Below are 23,447 nucleotides of genomic sequence, written 5' to 3'. Positions count from 1 at the left end.
CATGCACACACTTTACGACACAACACAGTTAGGGTTGGGTTTTTGTTTGTTTTGTTTTTTTTACATGCTTGCTTTTTATCTCTGGGTATGGTGGCTTGTACACATGTATGGGTATGAAGCTCTACAGCTTTGAAATAATTTTTGAAGCCAATGTTAAATCACTAACAATAAAAAGAAAAAAATATATATATATACAGCTTGGATTAAATTTGTAATCGAAAAGGCATGGACTTCCTATAAGGCATGATCCATTTACATTCAAAAAAGGCTTTTCCCAGAGACCTTAGTGCTCTTGCTTCTCCTAAGCCCAAACAGAATACAAGAGACTTGGCGCTTACCTTTTCGACGTCTGAGAGAGAAGTGAGTGACTGATTCTGGAGAACCTCTGGTGCAGTGAAGGCCCGAAGGTCCTGATTGGAGATGCTCTCATCGGTGAAGGACACACTGCCTGAAGGCAGCAGCAGCAGAGACCATGGGGAGATGATGAATCCCAGGGCAGCAGGATCTGCTATGCTTACTGGTTTGTAATGGCAAAGAGTAAAAAGGAAACAGAACTACTTAGAACTACTGTCAAAGGAATGATAGGGCACTGAAATAAATAATCTATTACACACACACAACATGCATGCACATACTGTTTGCACAGTTTAAAATACAGCCTTCTTGGAAACTGACACTGTTTTAGAGCTAGAGACAACAGAATTTTGGAACAGACAGGATGTACAGTGAGAAAGAGAGGAACCAGGATGACTGTAAGCTCTGGGTCTCCATCATTGGAAGGAAGGAGTGTCACCAACTGAAAAAGTGAAGACTGCTGAACAGAGCAGGCTGCTGAGGTTGGGAATGGGAGGTGGTGGCAGTGGTGGGAAGGAGAACTTGACTCAACTTGCAGTAGATGTTAGGCGTTCAAATGAGGATCTCAAGCAGACAGCTGGTCCTAGAATTCAGAAGAAATGTCTGGACTGGTGCTATAAATTGAGAGTCACTTCTCTACTAGCTGGCACGCAAAGTCCTAAGACTAGATGAGATCAATAACAACTGAGCTAAGAGAAAAGAAATCAAGGAGGCCTGGGAGATGGCACAGTGGCTAGAATGCTAGACTTCAAAGTCTTGGGTTTGATCCCACATCACCTGCACTAGAGTGATGTGTTCTGGTTCTCCGTCTCCCCTTCTATTTCTCATGCATGTTAATAAATAATAAACAGATATTAGAAAAGGAAGGAAGGAAGGAAGGAAGGAAGGAAGGAGGGAGGGAGGGAGGGAGGGAGGGAGGGAGGGAGGGAGGGAAAAAAGAGAAACCATGATCAAGGATTAAGCCCTGGAATGTGCCAACACTAAGACTGACTATTCCTTCTTAGTCTTTTCTTTCTTTAATATTTTATTTATTTATTTATTGGATAGAAACAGAGAGAAATTGACAGGAAGTAGGGAGACAGAGGAGAGAGACAGAGATACCTGTGGCACTGCTTTACCACTTGTGAACCTTTCCTCCTGCAAGCGAGGACCAGGAGCTTGAACCCCGATCCTTGAGCATTGTAGCATGTGTGCTTAACCAGGTGTGCCATCACCTGGCTCCTCCTTAGTCTTCTTTTCTAGGTTCTTCTTCTCTTGGAATATCACACAGAAGTGGAAATGCTGTCCCCATCAGTGCTAGTAAGCACTCAGAGCTTACTGTGCTGTATATAACAGGTCTGTGTTTGTTTTCACTGAACATCTGAAGTCTGAAGCACTTTTTATATTCATTTATTTTTTGCCACCATGATCATCTCTAGAGCTCATAGCCGGCACAACTCCACCACTCCTGGTGGCCATATTTTTCTCCTTTCCTCCCAACAGAGGTGGGAGACTGAAGCACCAGTGGCTCTGCCACTCATGAAGCATCCCGCCTGCAGGCACTCCCACGTGGTGGCACAGGGCTTAAACCTGGGCTCTTGAACATGGCAACATGTGCGCTCTACCGGATGAGTCAGATGCTGGTCTGCAGCACCTATTTATTTTAACGTAGCCTTTCCAAAATTAATCATTTGTTTAGAGCCCCATGGTACCATTATGGAGATAAAGTGTATTTATTGGGGGCTGAGTGGTAGAGCAGAGGATTAAGTACACGTGGCGCAAAGGACGGGCACAAATATTGCCCGGCTCCCACCTACGGGGTGTGTGTGTGTGTGTGTGTGTGTGTGTGTGTGTTTGCTTCACAAGTGGTGAAGCAGGTCTGCAGATGTCTATCTGTCTCTCCTCTTCTCTGTCTTCTCCTCCTCTCTCCATTTCTCTGTGTCCTATCCAACAGCAATAATAACAAGAACAAGGGCAACAAAATGGGAAAAATGGCCTCCAGGAGCAGTGGATTCGCAAGCACCAAGCCCCAGCAGTAACCCTGTAGGCAATAAATAAATGAATAAATAAATCTTTTTATTAATAAATATAAGCCAGAAAGTTAAACGGTAAGGTTTCTGAGGAGAAAAGTACATACACAAAAGGGGAGCTTATAACAAAATCACTTCAACTATAATGGAGAGTGAACATTTCTTCCATTCTGCTCCCCGCCCATACTCCCCCCCCTCCTTTCTTATAGCCCTTTAAAATGACTAAGATTTGACAATGGTTAAGGAGAAGATTCCAGACAGAAGAAACAGCCAGAGCAATGGCATGCGGTCAGGAAATTAGTAAGTTTGTACAAGGAACAGCAAGAATTTGGGGCAGAGGAATGATGGAGAGAAATGAGAAACAGAATTACCAAGGCAGATCATATTTTTGCTTGCTAAAAACACATGGAGAAATGGCAGATATTTTCATTGTCCTTGAATGTGATTTATAAGTGTCTTGTCAATGAAGCTCAAGCAGCTGCCACAACAAACTGCACAGATGACAGCTACATGCTGGATTCTCTAGAAAAATATCCAAACCACAAAGCACACTTTTTAATCATTGAAAAAGCGTTAAGTAAACCTACAAGAGAGGAGTCGTGGTTAGAATTCAGCTAATCCTTGCCTAACTAGGGAAACTGGAAGTGAATCTACTCAAAATCCTTCAAAGACAGCTAACAAAGGGGTATTTTAAAAGAGGGTTTCAGAAGCTTATAATTTGATGTCTTACAATGTTTTTGTTGCGTGATGATTGTCCTCAAGAATGCTATTATGAAAGAGTAGGTCTGATGTGAACTGATTGCTGTAGTCAAGTGGTTCTATTTATAGACCTTTACCAACATTCCACAGGAGGAGGAAAAAGATGCTTTAAGCAAAATTTCAAGTAGTTCAAGGCAAAGTCAGAAATAAGCAGAAATCTGATATGCGACGACACGTCTCAGTTCCTGCCCAATGTTCCTTTAAACTAAGCTCCATGGCCACGTGTTTCTCCCTCTAAGGGATATGACCATTTCCTTTAGATTACTCCCACTAATTTTTTGGCTCCCATATGGTAGAAAAACTAGGAAAATCATAACTGGGCAACAGCCATGGGAAGGAGGGAACTCTAGGCAGAAATACAAGACCCTGTTTAAAGACTGAGAACAATACAGAGCCAGGACATTGTTCGCCAATTAGAGCTCATGTCTAACCATGCATAAGGACAGGAGTTTGAGCCCTGCCACCAAGGACAGCACCAAGGGGAGCTTCAGAGATAGCATAGCAGTGCTGTAGTATCTCTCCCTCTTTCTGTCTCTCTTTTTTGAAATAAAAGAGTAAGAAAACAGTGGCCCTAAATAATGCCATTTTGACCTTGGGGTGGAGGGGATTTGCCTCTTAACACAAATAGAGAAGTGCTGGCATGCTTTTTTCTTTTTTTTTTTTTTTTTAACTTTTATTAGACTGCTTGGCAAAAATCTATGCAACTATTGGAGGATTGTGGCCTTGCAGGTAGTACAGCTATAAGGCACTGGACTTGATCCCCAGCACTGAATGTGCCAGACTGATGCTCTCCTTTTTTTTCTCTTTTCATAACTATTATTACTATTTATTGTATATATATGTATATATATATATATATATATATATATATAGAGAGAGAGAGAGAGAGAGAGAGAGGGAGAAGACGGAAGGAGAAGACAGAGAAGACAGAAAGAGACACCTGCAGCACTGCTTCATTACTCAAGATTTTTACAAACTTTTACCTCATCTGCAGGTGGGGACTGGCAGTTGGCTTGTGCATGGTAACATGTACACTCAACCAGGTAGGATACCTCTTGGCCTCCCCCCTCTTAACTTTTTTTTTTTTGCTCATGTTAATAAATAATTCTTAAAATACACACACACACACACACACACACACACACACACACAAACTCTGAAGAAACAGCATCACTCTAGGACACAGATTTTTTTTTTTCCAAAAAATTCATGTACACATGCAAAAATATAGTCCAACTAGTCTACTGGCATATCATGGTATAAACAGGAATAAAAAAGGCTGAACATTTCCATTAATTCTTTATTTCTTGACATTTTTTTATGGAAAAGCTTTGTGGGAAAAATTGTTTAAGGTTCATTGGAAAGTATACTGTATGTTACAGATTCTTGATTTAAAATTTATTCATTCTTGTTTTTCCTTTTAATGCTTTCCTTTTATATCACCATTTTCCTACATTTCAAGCTATCTACAGCCCTTAATGAAAATGAAACAGCGTAACTGACTAGAATTAAGATATCTTAAGTGATATGAACTGACAATAGACTCTTCAAAGACAGTTTCCATCATGTGGACTTCCTTGATACAGCCAATGCTAATCAGTGGTATTAAATAAGCGCCTACAAGTCTCTGATCAAGAACTTAAGTTCTGGGGTAGCTGGTCCCATACTGTGCTAGTCCAAATCTCTTACCTTGCCTGGCAGATCTGGAAAGATGTGAGACAAATTACTACCTTCACTTCCTACCTCTGATACCTCTCTTCACTCACTAAGTGTGTAGCCTCCATCAACTCAGAGGCTGTGCAGTGTAGACAGAAGTAGTGTAGACAGAAGCCGGGATTCTTAGGTTCATGGTCTAGGCTTGATATTTTTAGATGACACTGTTGTTGTAAATAAGGCACTTAGTTAGCTACTCTGTGCCTTGATTTCCTCATCTGTTAAAGTGAGTCTTACAGCACAGATACTGTTAGGTCTGGGGGTTAAATGGGAAAAACACCTCACGTGCCTCCTGGCGCATGGCAAGAATGAATAAATATTAAATCAAGAATCTGTAGCATACAGTATACTTTCCAGTGAACCTTAAACAATTTTTCCCACAAAGCTTTTCCATCAAAAAATGTTAAGATGGCAATTGAGAGGAGAGAGGGAGAGAGGAAGAGAGGGAGGGAGGGAGGGAGGGAAGGAGAAGAGAGACAGACGGGGGGGGGGGGAGAGAAAGAGAAATAGAGAGAGACCTACAGACCTGCTTCACCACTTATGAAGCATCCCCCCTACAGCTGGGGACTGAGGACTCAAACTCAGGTCCTTGTACATGGTAAAGTGTGTGGTTAACTGTGTGTGCCTCCACCCAGCCTTCTCCTGATTTTTTTTAAAACAATAAATCAATCATAGCTTGTTTGAACTAGGAGTATTCTCAAAATTTCTTTCTTTCTTTCTTTTTCATTGTTAGCTTAATAACTTTAAACCATTTAGGAAGTGGGTGCTAAGTGTTTGAAAGCACAGATATTTCTTTTTTGTATAATAATTTTTTTTGAGATAACTTTTTTTTTTACAAGGCTCCAAGTATATGGCTCTTTAAATTCATACCATAGTCTATTTGTAACATCAGAGCCAGTGTCATTTCAAATCAAGACCATGTGTCCTCTCTGCATTTTCAGGGGAGAGGAAGTTTACAACAAGTGTTTCACACACATGCTGACAGTTGTTGACTCTGAGAGTGCTAGGCCCTAAATTAATGTCATGTTTTATAGTTTGTTTCTAGGGAATAAATGGGGTAGTTTTATCTGGCTCAAACATATTTAACTTGAAGAACCTGTTAATTCTTAACTTAAGAATGCAGGGCAAGATGTAGCATGTCGAGATTACTGATACACCCTGTTAATCAACCCAATTAGGATTGCAGATAATTAGGGAGTCTAAAGAGTCCAGTGCTAATTTGGTTGTTTAAAAGCTGCAGATACGTTACACAGGTTTTACTCAAAACCTTTTAATCCATAAAAGTGTTATTTCCCTAGCTAGATTTAAAAACACAAACCAGGAAGTCATTTGAAATTCACTATTTTCTCTCCCTAGTCATTCTTCTTTGGCTTAATCTGGTAAAAGCTTTTACCAAAAAAGGGCTGGCAAGAGAACTCAGCAGGGAGGGCAACTGCTTGACCTGTGCAGTTCAGGCCCCTGGTATCCCACACGGGGGTGTGAAAGCAGTAGAGGTAGCTGCCTGGAGCAGTAAAGTCACAGTGATTGGGGATGATGGGTGGGTGGTGTCCATACCTCACATCTATCAAGTTCCAGGACTTTACTGGTGCAGGCTGACATTTACAGAGACAGACACAGAGACAGAGAAACCAAGGGAGGCAAGGATGCATGCCACAGCACTGAAGCTCCCAAAGTGCAGTGCTGGCTGGAAAAGACTATGGGTTGTGAGGACAAAGCAGGGGCACTATTCCAGTGAATTCTATTTTAATAGTCTCCCCCCCCCCAAAAAAAAATTTTTTTTTTGTTCTTATCTCACAAGGCCTATTGGTCTACAGCTTTATTTTCTTTATTATCTGTCTGATTTTAGCATGACGGTAATCCTGGCTTCATAGAATGAAATGGGAGGTATTTCTCTTTTTAAAATTTTTTAAAATATTTATTTATTCATTCACTCATTCATTCATTCCCTTTTGTTGTCCTTGTTTTATTGTTGTAGTTATTATTACTGTTATCATCGCTGTTGGAAAGGACGGAGAAAAATGGAGAAAGGAGGGAAGATAGAGAAGGGGAGCGAAAGATAAGATACCTGCAGACCTGCTTCACCACCTGTAAAGTGACTCCCCTGCAGGTGAGGAGCCAGGGCTCTTTACTCTAGGGATCTTTACTCTAGTCCTTGCGCTTTGCGCCACTTGCGCCTAACCCGCTGTGCTACAGCCTGACTCCCAGAGGTATTTCTTTCTTTAGTGTGTTTCAAGTATTTGATGTAGAATTGTTATTATTTTTCCCTTAAGATGTTTTTTTCTTTTTTCAAAGGAGCCAGGTCTGGCTACGTCTGGGTGAGCACACACATTATCATCTCATGCAAAAAGCTGGGTTCAAGCTCCCAGTCCCCACCTGCAGGGGGGAGCTGCAGGGCAGGGAAGCAGTGTTACAGGTCTCTGTATCTTTCTATTGGTCTCTCTCTCTCTCTTTGCATCTCCCCCATTCCTTCTCAAATTTCTCTGTGCTATGAATTAATAAGTCAATAAAAACAAATTTTAAAAAATGCTTCTTCAAAAGTCATGGGGAGGGAGTTGAGCAGTAGCACAGTAGGTTAAGCACAGGTGGCGCAAAGTGCAAAGGTCCCGGTTCGAACCCCCGGATCCCCACCTGCCTGGAGGGGAGTCGCTTCACAAGCGGTGAAACAGGTCTGCAGGTGTCTATCTTTCACTCTCCCTCTGTCCTCCTTTCGTCTCTCCATTTCTCTCTGTCCTATCTAACAACGACAACATCAGTAACAACAACAATAATAACTACAACAAAACAACAAAGGCAACAAAAGGGAATAAATATTTTTTTAAAAAGTCATAGGGAGAGCTCAGCCTGTTAGAGCACAGAACTTGCATGTCTTAAGTCTAAGGGGCCCAGGTTCAATCTCTCACACCACTTTATGCCAGAGCTAAGCACCCCTTCATAAATGAGTAAATAAGACTAAAAAAGGTTTCTTCACAAAAACTATGTTGTTTCCCAATATGTTAAGAACATGAATCGATATGGTCCGGGAGGTGGCATAGTGGATCAAGCACTGAATTCTCAACCATGAGGTCCTGAGTTCGATTCCTCGGCAGCACATGTACCAGAGTGATGGCTGCTTCTTTCTCTCCTATCTTTCTCATGAATAAATAAATAAAGACCTTGGTTGTGTGTGTGTGTGTGTGTGTGTGTGTGTGTGTGTGTGTGCGCGCGCGCGCGAGCACGCATACATGCTCACACACAAACACACATTTATTTCAGGTTGAGATGCTTTAAAAGATTAAACAAACCATGTCTACCTATGTTAAATAATCATTCACTGCAGGTGATTATTGTAAGCCTTTTTTATTGTAAGAATATCAGCAGTATGCTTACTCTTTCAAACTAAAATGGCAAAAGCAACATAAAAATTCAAGAAGTGGGGAAAGCTATCCAGCAGAACTTAAGCAAAGGTTCAGAAAACAGACTTAAGAGAAAAAAGGAGACACCTTCCAGTAAAATAAAGTTCTTGGAAACCATCCCACTATGCCTGCCTTTTTTTTTTTTTTCTTTGCTTCTAACACTGCTATAACCCTAGCACTTCCAAGTTTATCTCTTAAGGCTGTCTATTAGAGAACTGAGGCCAACACCATTTGCCCACGATATAAATCAATTAATATTTCTAGTTCAGTTTGTTCCAAGAGTCAGAAGGCTCTTCGGTGGCAAAGACATTTTGCTCCCAAATACAAACAATGAAAAACCACCAATTTCTTTAAAATGTTTTTTAAATTTTTTAAAGATTTTTATTTATTTATTAGAAAGGTAGGGGAAGGGGGTCGGGCGGTAGTGCAGCGGGTTAAGCTCAGGTGGCGCAAAGCGCAAGGACCAGCGTGAGGATCCTGGTTCGAGCCCCTGGCTGCTCACCTGCAGGGAGTCGCTTCACAGGCGGTGAAGCAGGTCTGCAGGTGTCTATCTTTCTCTCCCCCCTCTGTCTTCCCCTCCTCTCTCCATTTCTCTCTGTCCTACCCAACAATGATAACATCAATAACAACAACAATAATAACTTCAACAACAATAAAACAAGGGCAACAAAAGGGAAATAAAGCAAAATTTTAAAAAAAGGTAGGAGAAGAGAGAGAAAGAACCAGACATCATTCCGATAGATGTGTTGTCGGGGCTCAAACTCAGCACCTCGTGCTTGAGAGTTCAGTACTTTATCTACTGCGCTAGACCACAACCCAGACCACAACCATCAATTTCAGATAAGTTAAATAGGACCAAGTTTACTCAAAATGGAAATCTGCATATGACAAACATAGTAACTTCAGGCTGCCCACGAAACTAAATTCCATTTCTCTATGTTACTAATGTTATGCTATAAATTAGACAGGAGGCCTCCTGACAACCAGCTCCCAGTAAGCAGTGTTTAAGGTCCAGCTGCCTCATGGCAGATCTCCTGGCACATCCAGTGAATCTTCTTGTAGTGATGCGCCCAGATATGATGCAATGATTGCATCTCAGTGACAAGTGCTTTAGCATTTAGACACCTAATCTCTGTGGATATTGTGAAACTTGAAAGAAGAAAACCCTGCAGGTGCTCACACAATGCAAAGTGCTTTCTATTCTGAGTCATATCCAGGGCAGTGATCCCACCATCAGTGTAACAAAAAGGAGTATTATCTCTTCCTCCTCTGAAAGCCTGTTCTTAACTGTCTCTGTCACTTCTTTGGCACACTGTTCTCAAGTCCTAGACTTTGTCTTATCTGAATGAGTCCCTTAAGGGCAACTGAGACACCTTCTACACATTGTCTCACAAGCAGGAGGCCTTTGTTAAATATTAATGAGCTACTGTTAAGTATATGAGTAAGTGCCACCAACACATTTTTTTTTCCCTTCAATAACACCTTTGGAGCAAGGTTGCTTGCTCTGTGATCCAGAGTTTCTACACTTTGGAATTTGCTGAAAACTGAAAGAACCACAAGGCCTGGGAGAGAGCTTTCCCCAACATCCTAGCATCTGCTTTACACTTTGGCCAGGATCCTGGGCTCAAACCGTGAACCTCTCAGGAACACTGTGTACAGCACCAGCAGGGTGTTTCATGCCTGGTGGAATGGTGCTGTGACATCTTTCCTTTCTTCTTTCTCTCTGCATGTTAATCTCTCTAAAGAATGAAAAAAAAAACTCAACCCAGAAGGCAACTCCCTAGTTGAAGAACTCATGTGTTATGCCCTGGCCCCATATTAAAAAATAAGTATATAAATAAAAGTAAAGTGACAAGTAACAAAGTCTATTTATAATATTAAAAAAAAATTTTTGTTAAGTGACACTAGCTAAAATGAGTAAATGTTCTTTAAATGTATCCTAGGGCAGGGGAGACAGCATAATGTTCATGCAAACAGACTCTCACAGACTCACTCCACCATGAGACAGAGCAGTGCTCTGGCAAATAAATAAGTATCACACTCCCAAATCTCAAATTGTATTATAGGGCCATTTTAATCAAAACTGTTTGGTACTGGAACAAAAATAGACACACTGGGGCCAGGAGGTGGTGCACCTGGTTACGTGCTCACATTACAGTGAGCAAGGACCCAGGTTCAAACCCCTGGTCCCACCTGCAGGGGGAAAGCTTTGCAAGTGGTGGACCAGGGCTGCAGGTATCTCTCTGTCTCTTTCCCTCTCTTCTCCCTATTCCCTCTCAATTTCTCTGTCTCTGTCCAATAATAAATAAAAATTAAATTAAAAAATTTAAAAAATAGACATACTGACCAGTGGAGTAGAATTGAGAGCCCAGAAATAGCCCTGCCACCAACACCTGGGTACATCTAATCTTTGGCAAATTAAATTTGTTAAGTGGGGAAAGGAGATTCATTTCAACAAATGGTGTTGGAAAAATCATGTTGAACCATGCAGAATAAGGGCAACAAAAGGGAAAATAAATATTTTTTTAAAAAAAGAAACATGCAGAATAATAAAACTGAATCAGTATAGTTTACCAGATACAAAAATAAATTCAAGGAGATCAAGGACTTGGATGTTAGAAAAGAACTATCAAACACTTAGAGAAAGATATTGGCAGAAATCTTTTCCAGCTAAATTTTAAAAGCAGCCTCAATGATACAAATCCAATTACAAGGAAGACTAAGACAAAAATAAACCATTGGGACTACATCACATAAAAAAGCTTCTATACAAACAAAACAAAACAAAAAACACCACCCAAACAAAGAGATCCCCTCACAGAATGGGAGATCTTTACATGCCAAACATCAGACAAGAGACTAATAACTAAGATATATAAAAAGCTCACCAAACTCAGCAGCAAGAAAACAAATGACCCCATCCAAAAATGGGGAGAGAATATGAACAGAATATTCACCACAGAAGAGATCCAAAAGGCATGAAAAAAATGCTCCAAGTCACTGATTGACAGAGAAATGCAAATAAAGACAACAATGAGGTACCACTTCACTCCTGTGAGAATGCCACACATCAGAAAAGGCAGCAAAACAAATGCTGGAGAAATCCGGCACTGCTTTTCAGATTGTAAATTGGTCTAACTCTCATGGAGAGAAAGCAGTCTGGAGAACTCTCAGAAGGCTAGAAGTGGACCTCCCCTATGACCCTACAATTCATATCCTTACTATGTGCACTTAATCCAGTATGCCACTGCCTGGCCCCTGGGGAGAAATCCTAAGGAATCAAACATACCCAAGCAAAAAATCTGTGTATACCTATATTAATAGCAGCACAATTTGTAAAAGCCAAAACTTGGAAGCAACCCGGGGGTCCAACTACAGATAAGTAGCTGAGTAAGTTGTGGTCTATGTATACAATGGAATACTACTCAGCTATTAAAAATGGTGACTTCACCTTCTTCACCTCATCTTGAGTGGAGCTTGAAGGAATCATGTTAACTGAGATAAGTCGGAAAGACAAGGATGAATATGGGATAATTTCACTCACAGACAGAAGTTGAAAAACAAGAACAGAAGGGAAAAACACTAAGCAGAACTTGGACTAGAGTTGCTGTATTGCACCAAAGTAAAAGACTCTGGGGTGGGGTTGGGGGTGGGGTGTTCTGGTCCTGGAACATGATAGTGGAGGAGAACCTAGGTGGGTTGGAGTGTTATGTGGAAAATTAAGAAATGTTACACATGTACAAACTATTATTATATTTTATTGCTAACTATAAACCATTAATCCTCCAATAAAGAAAATTTTTAATTAATTAATTAATAAAATAAATAAACAATAAAAATATGCTAATTTGTAGCCTGTTCTCTCATTCTCCAGCTCTCTAACAAATATTTTAAAATAGACACACATTGATGGATGCTTTTCATTGTTGAAAAAACTATCCCAATCTAGTAAAAAAATCTTTACACATCTAGGCCATACAATGGGGTAAGATCTAACATTTTGGTTTATGTTCTAGGTTGGAAAACAGTATCATCAGTGTCAATCCCAAGCAGAAGCCAGATCTTCCAAGAAGCTCCCAAGACTTCTGGTCATTAGCAACTCAATTTTACAATGATTCTCAAACTTTAACTTGCATCACAATAGCCTTGGGGACTTGTTAAAACACAAATTGCAGGGCTCCACCCCCAGAGCTTCTTTTGGGGTGGCTGGAATGTGGACCTGAGTAACTTGGCATCTCTAAAAAATTTTTACATGATGGTGGTGCTACTCCTCCAGGGAGAATAATCTGAGAAGTAATACTACTCTCAAATCCTCACTTATTCCTGTGAGGTTTGCTAGTTTTCCTTTAGACAGCTCAGCTATTTCACTATTCGTTTGTTTGTTTTACCAGAGCAGAGCTCAACTCTGGTGTATGGTAGTACCTTGGATTTCAATTTGGAATCTCAGGCATTAAAGTTTTTGTTTGTTTTCTCCATAAGCATTATGCTATCTCCTTTTCCTTCACCTACTATTGTAAATAGCTGTCAAATGGTGTGATTGCCGAACTCCATCACCACATTTTGAGATAAAGAAAGGGGTAATTCTCAACTTTTCCAGTTCCACAACATCACACCATCAACTGTACCAGGAGACTCTTTCTACAGGGCAGCATCAAATTAAACCATCCAGTTTATATTATCCCTGATTAGAGGAACGTGCGCTACATATTAGTATCCTTGTAAGGGATAGTTTTCCCTTTCTTTCCCTTGGGTAAGCCTGCACTTGCCTTTCAGGTCTTAACTTAGAGGTGACGTATTCAGAGAAAATTCTGTGGTAGTCTTTGCCCCCCCCCCCCCCATAGTGAGGCCATGCCACTCAATGGGAGATGACAACAGCCTCAGGAAAACAAGGGGGTACCAGAATGTGCATGATTAAAATCAAAGAGTCCAGACAGAACTAAGGTCTTTCAGATTATAGTTCCAAGTTTTATCCTATTCATGCCAGATAAAAAGAACTCATAGGAGTAGAGAAGACTGCAAAGAGTAATGGTGAGGCTGAGAAGAAGAGAGGTCATTCCATCCACTGCAGGTGAGGAGGGGGGCTCTAACCTGGGTCCTTGCGCTTATTACTATGTGTACTTAAACAGGTGCCCCACCGCCAGGCCCAGAAGTACTGTTTTCTATACTCTGCCATATTATCTGTTTTTCAGCTACCCAATACTCAAAAATTAAAAAAAAAAAAAAAAGAAAGAAAGAAAGAAAGAAAACGAAAGAAAAAAATGGCTCACCTTTTCTGAATAATTCCTGGAGACTTTCGGCACTTTGATTTAATACAGCCCATATTTCTTCCTCCTGTAGTGGCCCACCCCGAACCTCCAGGGCTTCAGCCAAAGACACGTGCATATTACCTAAGAAATAAAGATAGAAGGTGGTCAACACATGTGTGATTTTATTTTGCTTGCATCAGTAAAAACTCTACCTCAGAGGGAGTTGGGCAGTAGTGCAGCAGGTTAAGTGCACCTGGAGAGAAACACAATGACTTGAGAAAGGATCCCGGTTCAAGCCCCCGGCTCCCCACCTGTAAGGGGGTCAGGTAGCGAAGCAAGTCTGCAGGTGTCTTTCTCTCTCCCCTCTCTGTCTTCCTTCCTCTCTCCATTTCTCTCTATCCTTTCTAAGGACGACATCAATTAACAATAACTATAGCAACAATAAAAAACATGGGCGACAAAAGTAATAAGCTCTACTTCAGTGGTGGGACACTGTGAAATCTCTTTATCTCATTTCTATACACTGTCTTTGAACTAACCATAATCCTAGAGCCTTAAACCATGGAGAGTGAAGAGATGAAAGGAAACCTGGGAGACTTCCTGGAGGCGTGGCCATGGAATAACAGGGATCTAATCGCATCTCCTACCAAAACAACAAATAAATACAAGAGACTCAACTAAAGTCATAATCTACAGCTGAAAAGTTCTGCAGCCTCAGTGGGTGCTCGAGTGTGGTTGGAGTGAAAAGGGGCGCAAGTGCAGGTTGAAGAACAACAAAGTCAAATCAGAGCTCTGGGCAGCAGGGACGCTGAGCTGTGCCATTTTGGCGACTTCACTTTAAGCACAACAAGCAAGTAACATTGTTCCTAGTGCCAGAAGAAAAGAGGCAGGGGCTTAAAACCTCTCAATCTTTGACTGGGGGGGGGGGGGGGGTAGCCTTCTGAATTTAAGGCAAGGACACAACACAAAACGGGGCATTTGTAACCACAAGACAGGCCAAAGTAACCACCCCCCCAACCCCATCCAACCTGCCACAGATCATACAAACAAGAGAAACCGAGAGATTACAATAGCACCACCTGCTGGCCATCAATAACCAGCACAAAAAAAATGCGCAAGCAGAGAAAACTAAACAGCCAACCATGCTGTATCAGCTAGACAGAAATGAAACAGGAAATATAAGGAATTACAGATTTAAGAGAGACTCTCAGAGACAGACTACAGAAAACTCATTATAAGAACTCTGCAAGAATTTAAATAAGAATTAAAAGAGCATTTTACTATGGAATTAAAACACACAAGAAAGGAACTTTGTTATAACAGAGTTCACTAAGAATCTTCAAATCTTGAAAGTAGAACTTCAGTCAGAACTCTCTAAGCAGTTAGGAAGCATGAAAGAAAAATTTCAAACAGAATTCCAGGGAGTAAAAGATACTCTCACTGCAATCCACGCCTAGGTATAAGATTTAGGAAATAGACTCACACATTAAGAAGAAATAATCTCTAATCTAGAAGATAGGGCCAGCCCACTCTTTCAATTTAAAGATGAGGGGAATGGTTCAGAAAGATTGAAGCAACTCTCTGTGAAATTGCAGACTCGATAAAAAGATCGAATATAAGAAATGATAGGTGTATCTGAGGAGGAAGACAAGGCCAGAAGTCCATTTTCAGAGCAATTTTAGCTGATAACTTCCCCCAGTTAGGCTACCCTCAGAACATTCTCATTCAAGAGGCAGAATGATCACCCAAATTTATAAATACAAAAAGATCAACATCAAGGCACATTACTGTAAAACTATCAAAAGTCAACAGCAAAGAAAAAATTTTGCTGGCTGCTAGGGAAAGAGAAGAAGTTATACACAAAGGCAGAGCTATAAGACTTTCATCAGATTTCTCTTCACAAACTCTAGGGGCAAGGAGAGAGTGGAATGACATATTCAAAGTTATAAAGGAGAGAGAATTCCAGCCACAAATATTGTATCCTTCAAAATTATCCTTCAAATATGAGAGAGAAATAAAGGTTTTTCTCAAATATTCAAAAACTAAAGAAATTTGCCACAATCAACACCACCTTACAAGAACTACTGAACCGAGTCCCACAAGAAAGGAGGAAGCAAAGGAATGCACATTCCAATCACCAAGTTGTAGATGCTACCATGATGCCAACCTGACTCCCTGGACAGATCACCTCACTATTGAACCCAAGAACTTCACCTCTCCAGAGCCGTGAAAGATAGGGACGGACAGGCTGAGAGTATGGATCAACTTGTCAATGCCCATGTCCATCAGAGAAGCAATTACAGAAACCAGATCTCCCACCTTCTGCACCCCATAATGACCCTGGGTCCATGCTCCCTGAGAGATAAAGATTAGGAAAATCAGGGAGTTGAGCGGTAGCACAGGGGTTAAGCGCAGGTGGTGCAAAACACAAGGAGTGACATAAGGATCCTGGTTCCAGTCCCTGGCTCCCCACCTGTAGGGGAGTCGCTTCACAAGCGGTGAAGCAGGTCTGCAGGTGTCTTTCTCTCCCCCTCTCTGTCTTCCCCTTCTCTCTCCATTTCTCTCTGTCCTATCCAACAACAACATCAATAATAACTACAACAATAAAAACAAGGGCAACAAAAGAGAATAAATAAATAAATATTAAAAGAAAACCAAATAGGAAAATCTACAATGTGGGTGGGATGCAGAACTCTGGTGGGTGGGAATTGTGTGGAATTTCACCCCTCTTATTCTATGGTTTTGTTGATATTTTCTATTTTATAAATAAACTTTAAAAAGAAAGGAAATCCTTAAAAACAACCATTCGGGGGTTGGGCAGTAGTGCAGCAGTTAAGCACACGTGGTTCAAGATGCAAGGACAGGGTAAGGATCCCAGTTCTCCACCTGCAGGGGAGTCGCTTCACAGATAGTGAAGCAGGTCTACAGGTGTCTGTCTTTCTCTCCGTCTGTCTTCCCCTTCTCTCTGTCCTATCCAACAACGACAACATTAATAACAACAATAGTAATAACTAAAACAAGGGCAACAAAAGGGGGTTAGAAAAGCAAAAAAAAAACAAAACAAAAAACATTCATCTCAGAAGAGATGGAATGAGAGAACAGTGGTGACAGGCGCTTAGTGAGATATGCCAATGATCTTGAAATGCCAGGAAGCACATAATTAAACCAAAGGACAAATAAACAAATAAATAGAAAGTGGTCACCACAGGGGTCGGGCGGTGGCGCAGTGGGTTAAGCGCATGTGGCGCAAAGCGCAGGGACTGGCATAAGGATCCCAGCTCGAGCCCCCAGCTCCCCACCTGCAGGGGAGTCGCTTCACAGGCAGTGACGCAGGTCTGCAGATGTCTATCTTTCTCTCCCCCTCTCCATTTTTCTCTGTCCTATCTAACAACGAACAACATCAACAATGGCAATAATAATAACCACAAGGAGGCTACAACAACAAGGGCAATAATAATAACCACAGCGAAGCTACAAAAGGGGGAAAAAAATGGCCTCCAGGAGCAGTGGATTCATGGTGCAGGCACCGAGCCCAGCAATAACCCTGGAGGGAAAAAAAAGTGCTCACCACAAATTTTCTCTATTTCTTATTAAATTTTAGAATCATCTTGCTTTAGGCAAAGGTTAACTTTGCCTAACTGACAAGAAAAGCTAATATCTCCCCTTAATTTACATTTTATTTAATTTTGTGTGTGTGTGTGTGTGTGTGTGTGTGCTCTTAAGTCAAGCTGCAAAAGAGGTTAGTCTGATCCTTGTACTTTTCTTTTTGAATGTTTATTATAACATTAAATGCTGAGAGCTGGCCTTGGTATGTCTACTTGAGCGCACTATGGCATAGTTAAAAGGGAGGATGTACTGGTTTAAAAAGGTCAAATGTGTTCTTAGTTAGCTTGTACAAGATGTGTGTTATTTATTCAACTTCCTTGCCCCCACCACAAAAACTTTCTAGGTTTCTTGTGTACTTTATTATACAGATAGCACATGTAGTGAAGGGATAATAGACGCTTCTTTCTAAGAGATGCCAGAGGGTTAATCTCCTCCAGAAAACTCAAAGTTTCAACAGAGGCACTGAGATACCATTAGCAATCAGATATCAGCGTGGCATGTGAGAAAGGTGCCCTGCAGCAAACTCCCAAAGTCTAGGTCTGAGAACTGGTTAGATAGCTCCCCAACCTACACACAAAGTACAAAGACTAGAGAGAGAATTGCATAAGGAGGACTTCTTTGAAGTGAGCTGTGCTGGTTCTGTGTGGGAAAGTTCCTTTAGTTCACCTCAAGAAGTGAAAGAGGCTTCACAGGACTCCCTTGGAGGGCTTGAGAGATGACCCCTGGAGTAGCGGGGACTAGAGGGTGGGAGTACAATGGAGGAGACATGGACATACCACAGAAGGTTTCTGTTGTCAGGGCCTATGACTGGCATTATTTTACTGTGAAAATGGTCCTGCTTCAAAGTTAACATGCTATCCACCTTTATTTACTTAAGAGTTATAGGTTACATGATGACTAGAGTAGGCAGCATAAGGAACTTTCAAATAAGAAAAGATGACTATGTTGCCTACCCAAAATAATTACTATGTTTTTGATTAACATAAGTATCGTTGTTATGATCTTAAAACTATGTCTACAGAGTCAATGCAAAGCCATGAAGGGATTCTAACATACATTATTTTAATCCTGAAAAATCTGTGGCATTCACATGTAAGAGACAGAAAATAGTGATTCCTAACAGAATGAAATAATAAGATCTAATTATGTGATAAAGCAACCTGCTCGGGGCCAGGCAGTAGTGCAGTGAGTTAAGCGCACGTGGCACAAAGCGCAAGGACTGGAATAAGGATCCAGGTTTGAGCCCCTGGCTACCCACCTGCAGGGGGGTTGCTTCACAGAGAGTAAAGCAGGTCTGCAGGTGTCTGTCGTTCTCTCCCCGTCTCTGTCTTCCTGTCCTCGATTTCTCTCTATCCTATCCAACAACAACAACTATAATAACAACAGTGATAAACAACAAGGATAACAAAAGGGAAAAATAACCTCCAAGAACAGTGGATTCATAGTGCAGGCAGAGCCCCAGTGATAAGCCTGGAGGAAAATAAAATAAAATAAAATAAAATAAAATAAAATAAAATACCTGCCCAGAGGTAGATTGATGAATTAGCAATATTAAATTTGATTCTTAAAAATATTGGAATATGAAAGCAGCCTATGTCAAGAACAAAACATCTATAAAATACATCTTTGTGTGTGCTTCTACTTTTGAGCAAAGATAAATTTAGACTCCTGGTCAAAGACTTCTTTGGTCATTCAGAAACCATAGTGAGTGGGAGAGATGGCATAGTAGCTGCGCCAAAAGGTTTCATGCCTAAGGTGCCACAATCCCAGGTTTAATCTCCCACAATACCATAAACCACATCAGAGCAGTGCTCTGATTAAAAAAGAAAAGAAGGAAAAAGAGAGAGAAAGAAAGAAAGAAAGGAAGGAAGGAAGGAAGAAAGAAAGAGAGAGAGAGTGAGAAAGAGAAAGAAAGAAAAAAAAAAAGAAGAAGAAAGAAAGAGGGAATCGGGCGGTAGTGCAGCGAGTTAAACACACGTGGCACAAAGCACAAGGACCAGTGTAAGGAACCCGGTTTGAGCCCCTGGCTCCCCACCTGCAAGGGAGTCGCTTCACAGGCGGTGAAGCAGGTCTGCAGGTGTCTATCTTTCTCTCCTCCCTCTCCATTTCTGTCCTACCAAACAACGATGACATCAATAACAACAACAATAATAACTACAACAATAATAACTACAACAATAAAACAACAAGGACAACAAAAAGAGAATAAAAATAAATATTAAAAAAAAGAAAGAGAGAGAGAGAGGGGAAGGAAAGGAGGGAGGAGGGAGGAAGGAGGGGAGGGGAGGGGAGGGGAGGGTAAGGGAGGGGAGGGGAGAAAAGAAACTATAATGAGTTAGTGAAGAAGGCAACAACCAGGACAGGGGAGACTGCATAATGGTTATGCAAATAGACTCTCATGCCTGAGGCTCCTGAATCCCAGGTTCAATCCCCCGCACCACCATAAGCCAGAGCTAAGCAGTACTCTGGTGTTTCTCTGTGTGTCTCTTTCTCAAAAATTAAAAAATATTGAGAAAAAAAAAAAGCAGGCAACACCCCAGGGCTGGCAAGATAGCTCACCTGAGAAGGTGCCTGCTTTACCATGGTCACCACCCAGGTCTGGCTCCTATCACACTAGGGAAAGCTTTTGTGCTGTGGTGTATTTCTCTCTCCCTGTCTTTCTCTTCATATGAAAAAGGTGGCCCAGAGCAGTGAAGCTCCAGCAATTACAAGTGCGGGGATGGGGGGTTGGCGGGGGATGTACACACATGAGGATCCCTCAAAATTGTAAACATCTTCTAAACTAGAAAGATTCATACTTAAGTTTATAACAATTTAAATAAACTCAGTAAACATATTTCCATACTTTCTAAATTAATCTGTACACATTGGGTATTCTACTGCTTACAATGTTTATGAGAAACAGGCTAGTTAGAATAGCAGATTGGCCTTGTGATTCCATTTTTTCCTATGATTCCAAGTTGAAGAAGATTAACTGAGATGAGAAATGAGTTGAGATTTGTATTTTTAAATATATGTCAAGAGAAGCAGGGTACTTCTCTTATTCAGCATTAATAGCAAAGCCACAATGATACATGAAGAAAGCCACAATGAGCATTGGGGACAATACCATGGGTAGCACACAGGATATCGAGCCTAATGCACCCGGAAGTTCTAAGTTCAATCCTTGGAACCATGAGCTAAGTGCTCTGACTAAAAACAAAAGGAAAGGAAATACACATACACACACACACACACACACACACACACACACACACACACACACACACAATGTAGTAAAGGGTAAAGGAGACCATCAAGCAAATCCAGCAAGAAGGTTGGGTGTGGCACATCAAGTTCAGTGCATGCACTACCATGCGTGAGGAACTGGGTTTGAGGCCCCACTCTCCACCTGCTGGGAGGATGTTTTGTGAGTGTTTAAGCAGGTCTGCAGGTGTCTGTCTTTCTCTTTCCCTATCTTCCTCTCCCACCTCTCTGTTTTATCAAATGAAAGACAGACAGACAGAAAGGATGAAAGAAAGAAGCAAAAATGACCACCAGGGGTAGTGGATTCACTGTACAAGCACTGAACCCCAAGCAGTAACCCTGGTAACAATAAAAAGGAGAAAAAGAAAATCCAGTAAAAATAAAAAAGAAAAAAGCAATCAAGAAAGTCTGAGAGTTACAGGACAACACTTCTAACACAAGGGCGCCAGAAGAAGAGAGTAAGAGAGAATTCTTACCTAGAGCCAAGATTTTCCTCTAAACTAAAGGAAGAGATACACTCTCAGATCCAAGAACTTCTCAAGAGTTGCAAATGTTTTTCCACCAAGGCACATAATAATTAATCTGACAAAGATAATGAGAGAAATCCAAAGGCAGCAAGAGAAAAACAGAATTATCTATAAAGAAGTTCCATAAAACTAGCAAGTAATTTCTTAAGGGAAATTGTACAAGATAGAAAGGACTGGCAGGAGATATTCAAAGTTCTGAATGGTGAAGACCTCCCAAGGATACTCTATGCAACTAGGTTACCATGACAAGCAAAGGAATTCATTGCCATCAAAACAGTCCTACAAGAAATACTAAAGGGAATTATATAAAAGAAAAATGCATTATTTACACCCATATGTGATTGAAAAAAAAAAAAAAAAGCAAAGCATGGAGAAAATAAACAAAGTAAACAATGTTACCAACAGAGGCTAGTAGGGAGGGCAGGGTTGCCACAGTGAAGGGGATCCAGTGAGCTTTGGTGGAGGGATGTTTTGGTGGTGAGTATGGTGTGACAACAGGTTTTGAAGAGGATAGAAGTTGCACTTCTGAGGCTGGGCGGTTGTGCATCCAGTAAGTACAGTGTACATGTAACAATGCCCCTGGTCCCTATGAGGGATGAAGCAGGGCTGCAGGTGGTCTCTCTGTCTCTCTCCCTCTCTATCTCCTCCAATCAATTTCTCGTTTTATCCAATAATAAATAAATAAATAAATAAACAAAATGTTTTAAAAATTCAAGAGACTTTCAACATTTAATTTCCTAAAAGCTGAAATATTAACAGCAATAACTACAGAGCACTTAAAATATGAAATCGCTGCTACTTTCTAAATGTTGATCCACAGTAATCAACACCAAGACAGATGTATACAAATGAGAAACAATAAAAGCACTATTGGAGTTCAAGAATTCTGGAATGCTAATCCCCTTAATAAAGTAATTACTAGTTCTTTCCATTATAGGGTAGATATAGATCAGAAAGTCCATACAAATAGGATTTCTTAGTATGTCTAAACATTTTTGTTGAAGTTGGAGCAATGTTGGAGATTTGTCAACTTTTCCATTACACTTTTCCAAGTGAGAGAAGAGACACTCGGACAAGCACAGATCTAAACTGCCTTTCTGGGACTATCTGACTCATGCTAGCTCCTTATCTAAGTGGAAATCACCTGCTCCTTACTTTCCAAGGACAGCTTCTCAGTTACGAGAGTGCAGACATAGCATCAAGCTAGCAAGCCAAGGAACCTGACAGGCCCAACTTCAGTCCCTGGCACTATTACAGGCCAGAGCTGAGCAGCTGAGAGGTGATCCAGTCTCTCAAACAAAGGCCAACTTCAAAAAATAAAAGAAAAATAAACAGCCCAGCAGTGGCACAGTGGATTAAGTGGTTGGAACTATCAAGCATCAGTGTGACGCTCTGGTTACCCTCCCTCCCCCTTCCTTCCTTCCTTTTTCTCTCTCTGTCCTCTTCATCTCCTCTGTCTAAATAAATACATCTGAAGAAGGAGCAGGAGGAGCTGGAGGAGGAGAAACATTATAATTCCTCTGTCCCTGTATTGTTCAAGCTTGGGAGAAAAAGTACAACAGAGGTGGAAATTTTGTTTATTTTTGCCACCATTATCGTTGGGGCTCAGTGCCAGCACTATGAATCCATTGCTCCTGGCAGCCATTTTTTCCTTTTTTTTTTTTTTCTTCTTCCTTTTATTTTATTGGATAGGACACAGAGAAATTGAGAGAGGAGGGGGAGATAAAGAGGGAAAAAAACACCTGGAGACCTGCTTCACTATTCATGAAGCACTGCACCCTGCAGGTGGAGAGCAGGGGCTTGAACCTGGGTCCTTGAGCATGGTTCTTCTTCTTCTAGCGTTTGCCCTTCTTCCGTAGCCAGTCAACAGCGTCAGGTTGAGCCTGATGTAAAGTTTCAAGACCTCCTTTGAATCTGGAGAGGTGGCAGTCGTTGACTATGTGGGTCATAGTCTGTCTGTAGCCGCAGGGGCAATTCGGGTCGTCTCTGGCTCCCCAGCGATGGAACATAGCAGCGCACCGGCCATGGCCTGTTCAATAGCGATTGAGGAGGGCCCAATCATAACGTGCTAGGTCAAAGCCGGGTTGACGCTTGCAGAGGTCTGTGATGAGGTGTTTGTTCTTTACCTCAGCTGACTGCCAGCTTGAGCATGGTGATGTGAGCACTTACCACCCACCCCAACCCCACCCACCCCCAGAGGTGGAAATTCTTAATTTCACATTGTTGTACGTCTACCAACTGAGAGGTAGTGATGGAAAATAATGAAATAGAGTTCTGGTTCTGCATATTGTTTTCCTATATCACCCTACTTCCCTACCCACCTACTTTAAGATCATTGCTTTAGGATACTTGCTAGTCTTCCTTAAGCTGTTGAAACTTAAGAATGTGTCAGTGGGTGACAATAAAGGAAACATATTTATAAAGCGCAGAAGACTGAGTAAAAAATCCGTTTGTCTTTACACTATAAAAAGTAACTTCTCCTTCCTTCCTTTTTTTTGTTGCCCTCGTTTTTATCATTGTTGTGGTTATTATTATCATTGATGTTACTGATGTTGTTGTTGCCAGATAGGACAGAGAGAAATGGAGAAAGGAGGG

General features: G+C 41.2%; 1 protein-coding gene across 12 annotated transcripts in view; it reads right to left on the bottom strand.

Annotated features, from left to right (window-relative positions):
* Nucleotides 1-23,447, bottom strand: part of PTPN13 (protein tyrosine phosphatase non-receptor type 13) — a 220,297-nt gene that overhangs the window by 153,418 nt on the left and 43,432 nt on the right. For all 12 annotated transcript variants that reach the window (XM_060187764.1, XM_060187766.1, XM_060187767.1 and 9 more), the window contains exons 2-3: nucleotides 13,495-13,614; nucleotides 339-517 (exon numbers count right to left, since the gene is read on the bottom strand). In XM_060187764.1, coding sequence (XP_060043747.1) covers nucleotides 339-517; nucleotides 13,495-13,609 — 294 coding nt within the window. In that variant the 5' untranslated portion in view covers nucleotides 13,610-13,614. The remainder of the gene's footprint in view (nucleotides 1-338; nucleotides 518-13,494; nucleotides 13,615-23,447) is intronic.

This window comes from Erinaceus europaeus, chromosome 3 (assembly GCF_950295315.1).
Source record: "Erinaceus europaeus chromosome 3, mEriEur2.1, whole genome shotgun sequence".
Classification (NCBI taxonomy): Eukaryota; Metazoa; Chordata; class Mammalia; order Eulipotyphla; family Erinaceidae; genus Erinaceus; species Erinaceus europaeus.
Note: the sequence above shows the minus strand (reverse complement) of the source record. Positions and strands in the feature narration are given on the sequence as shown.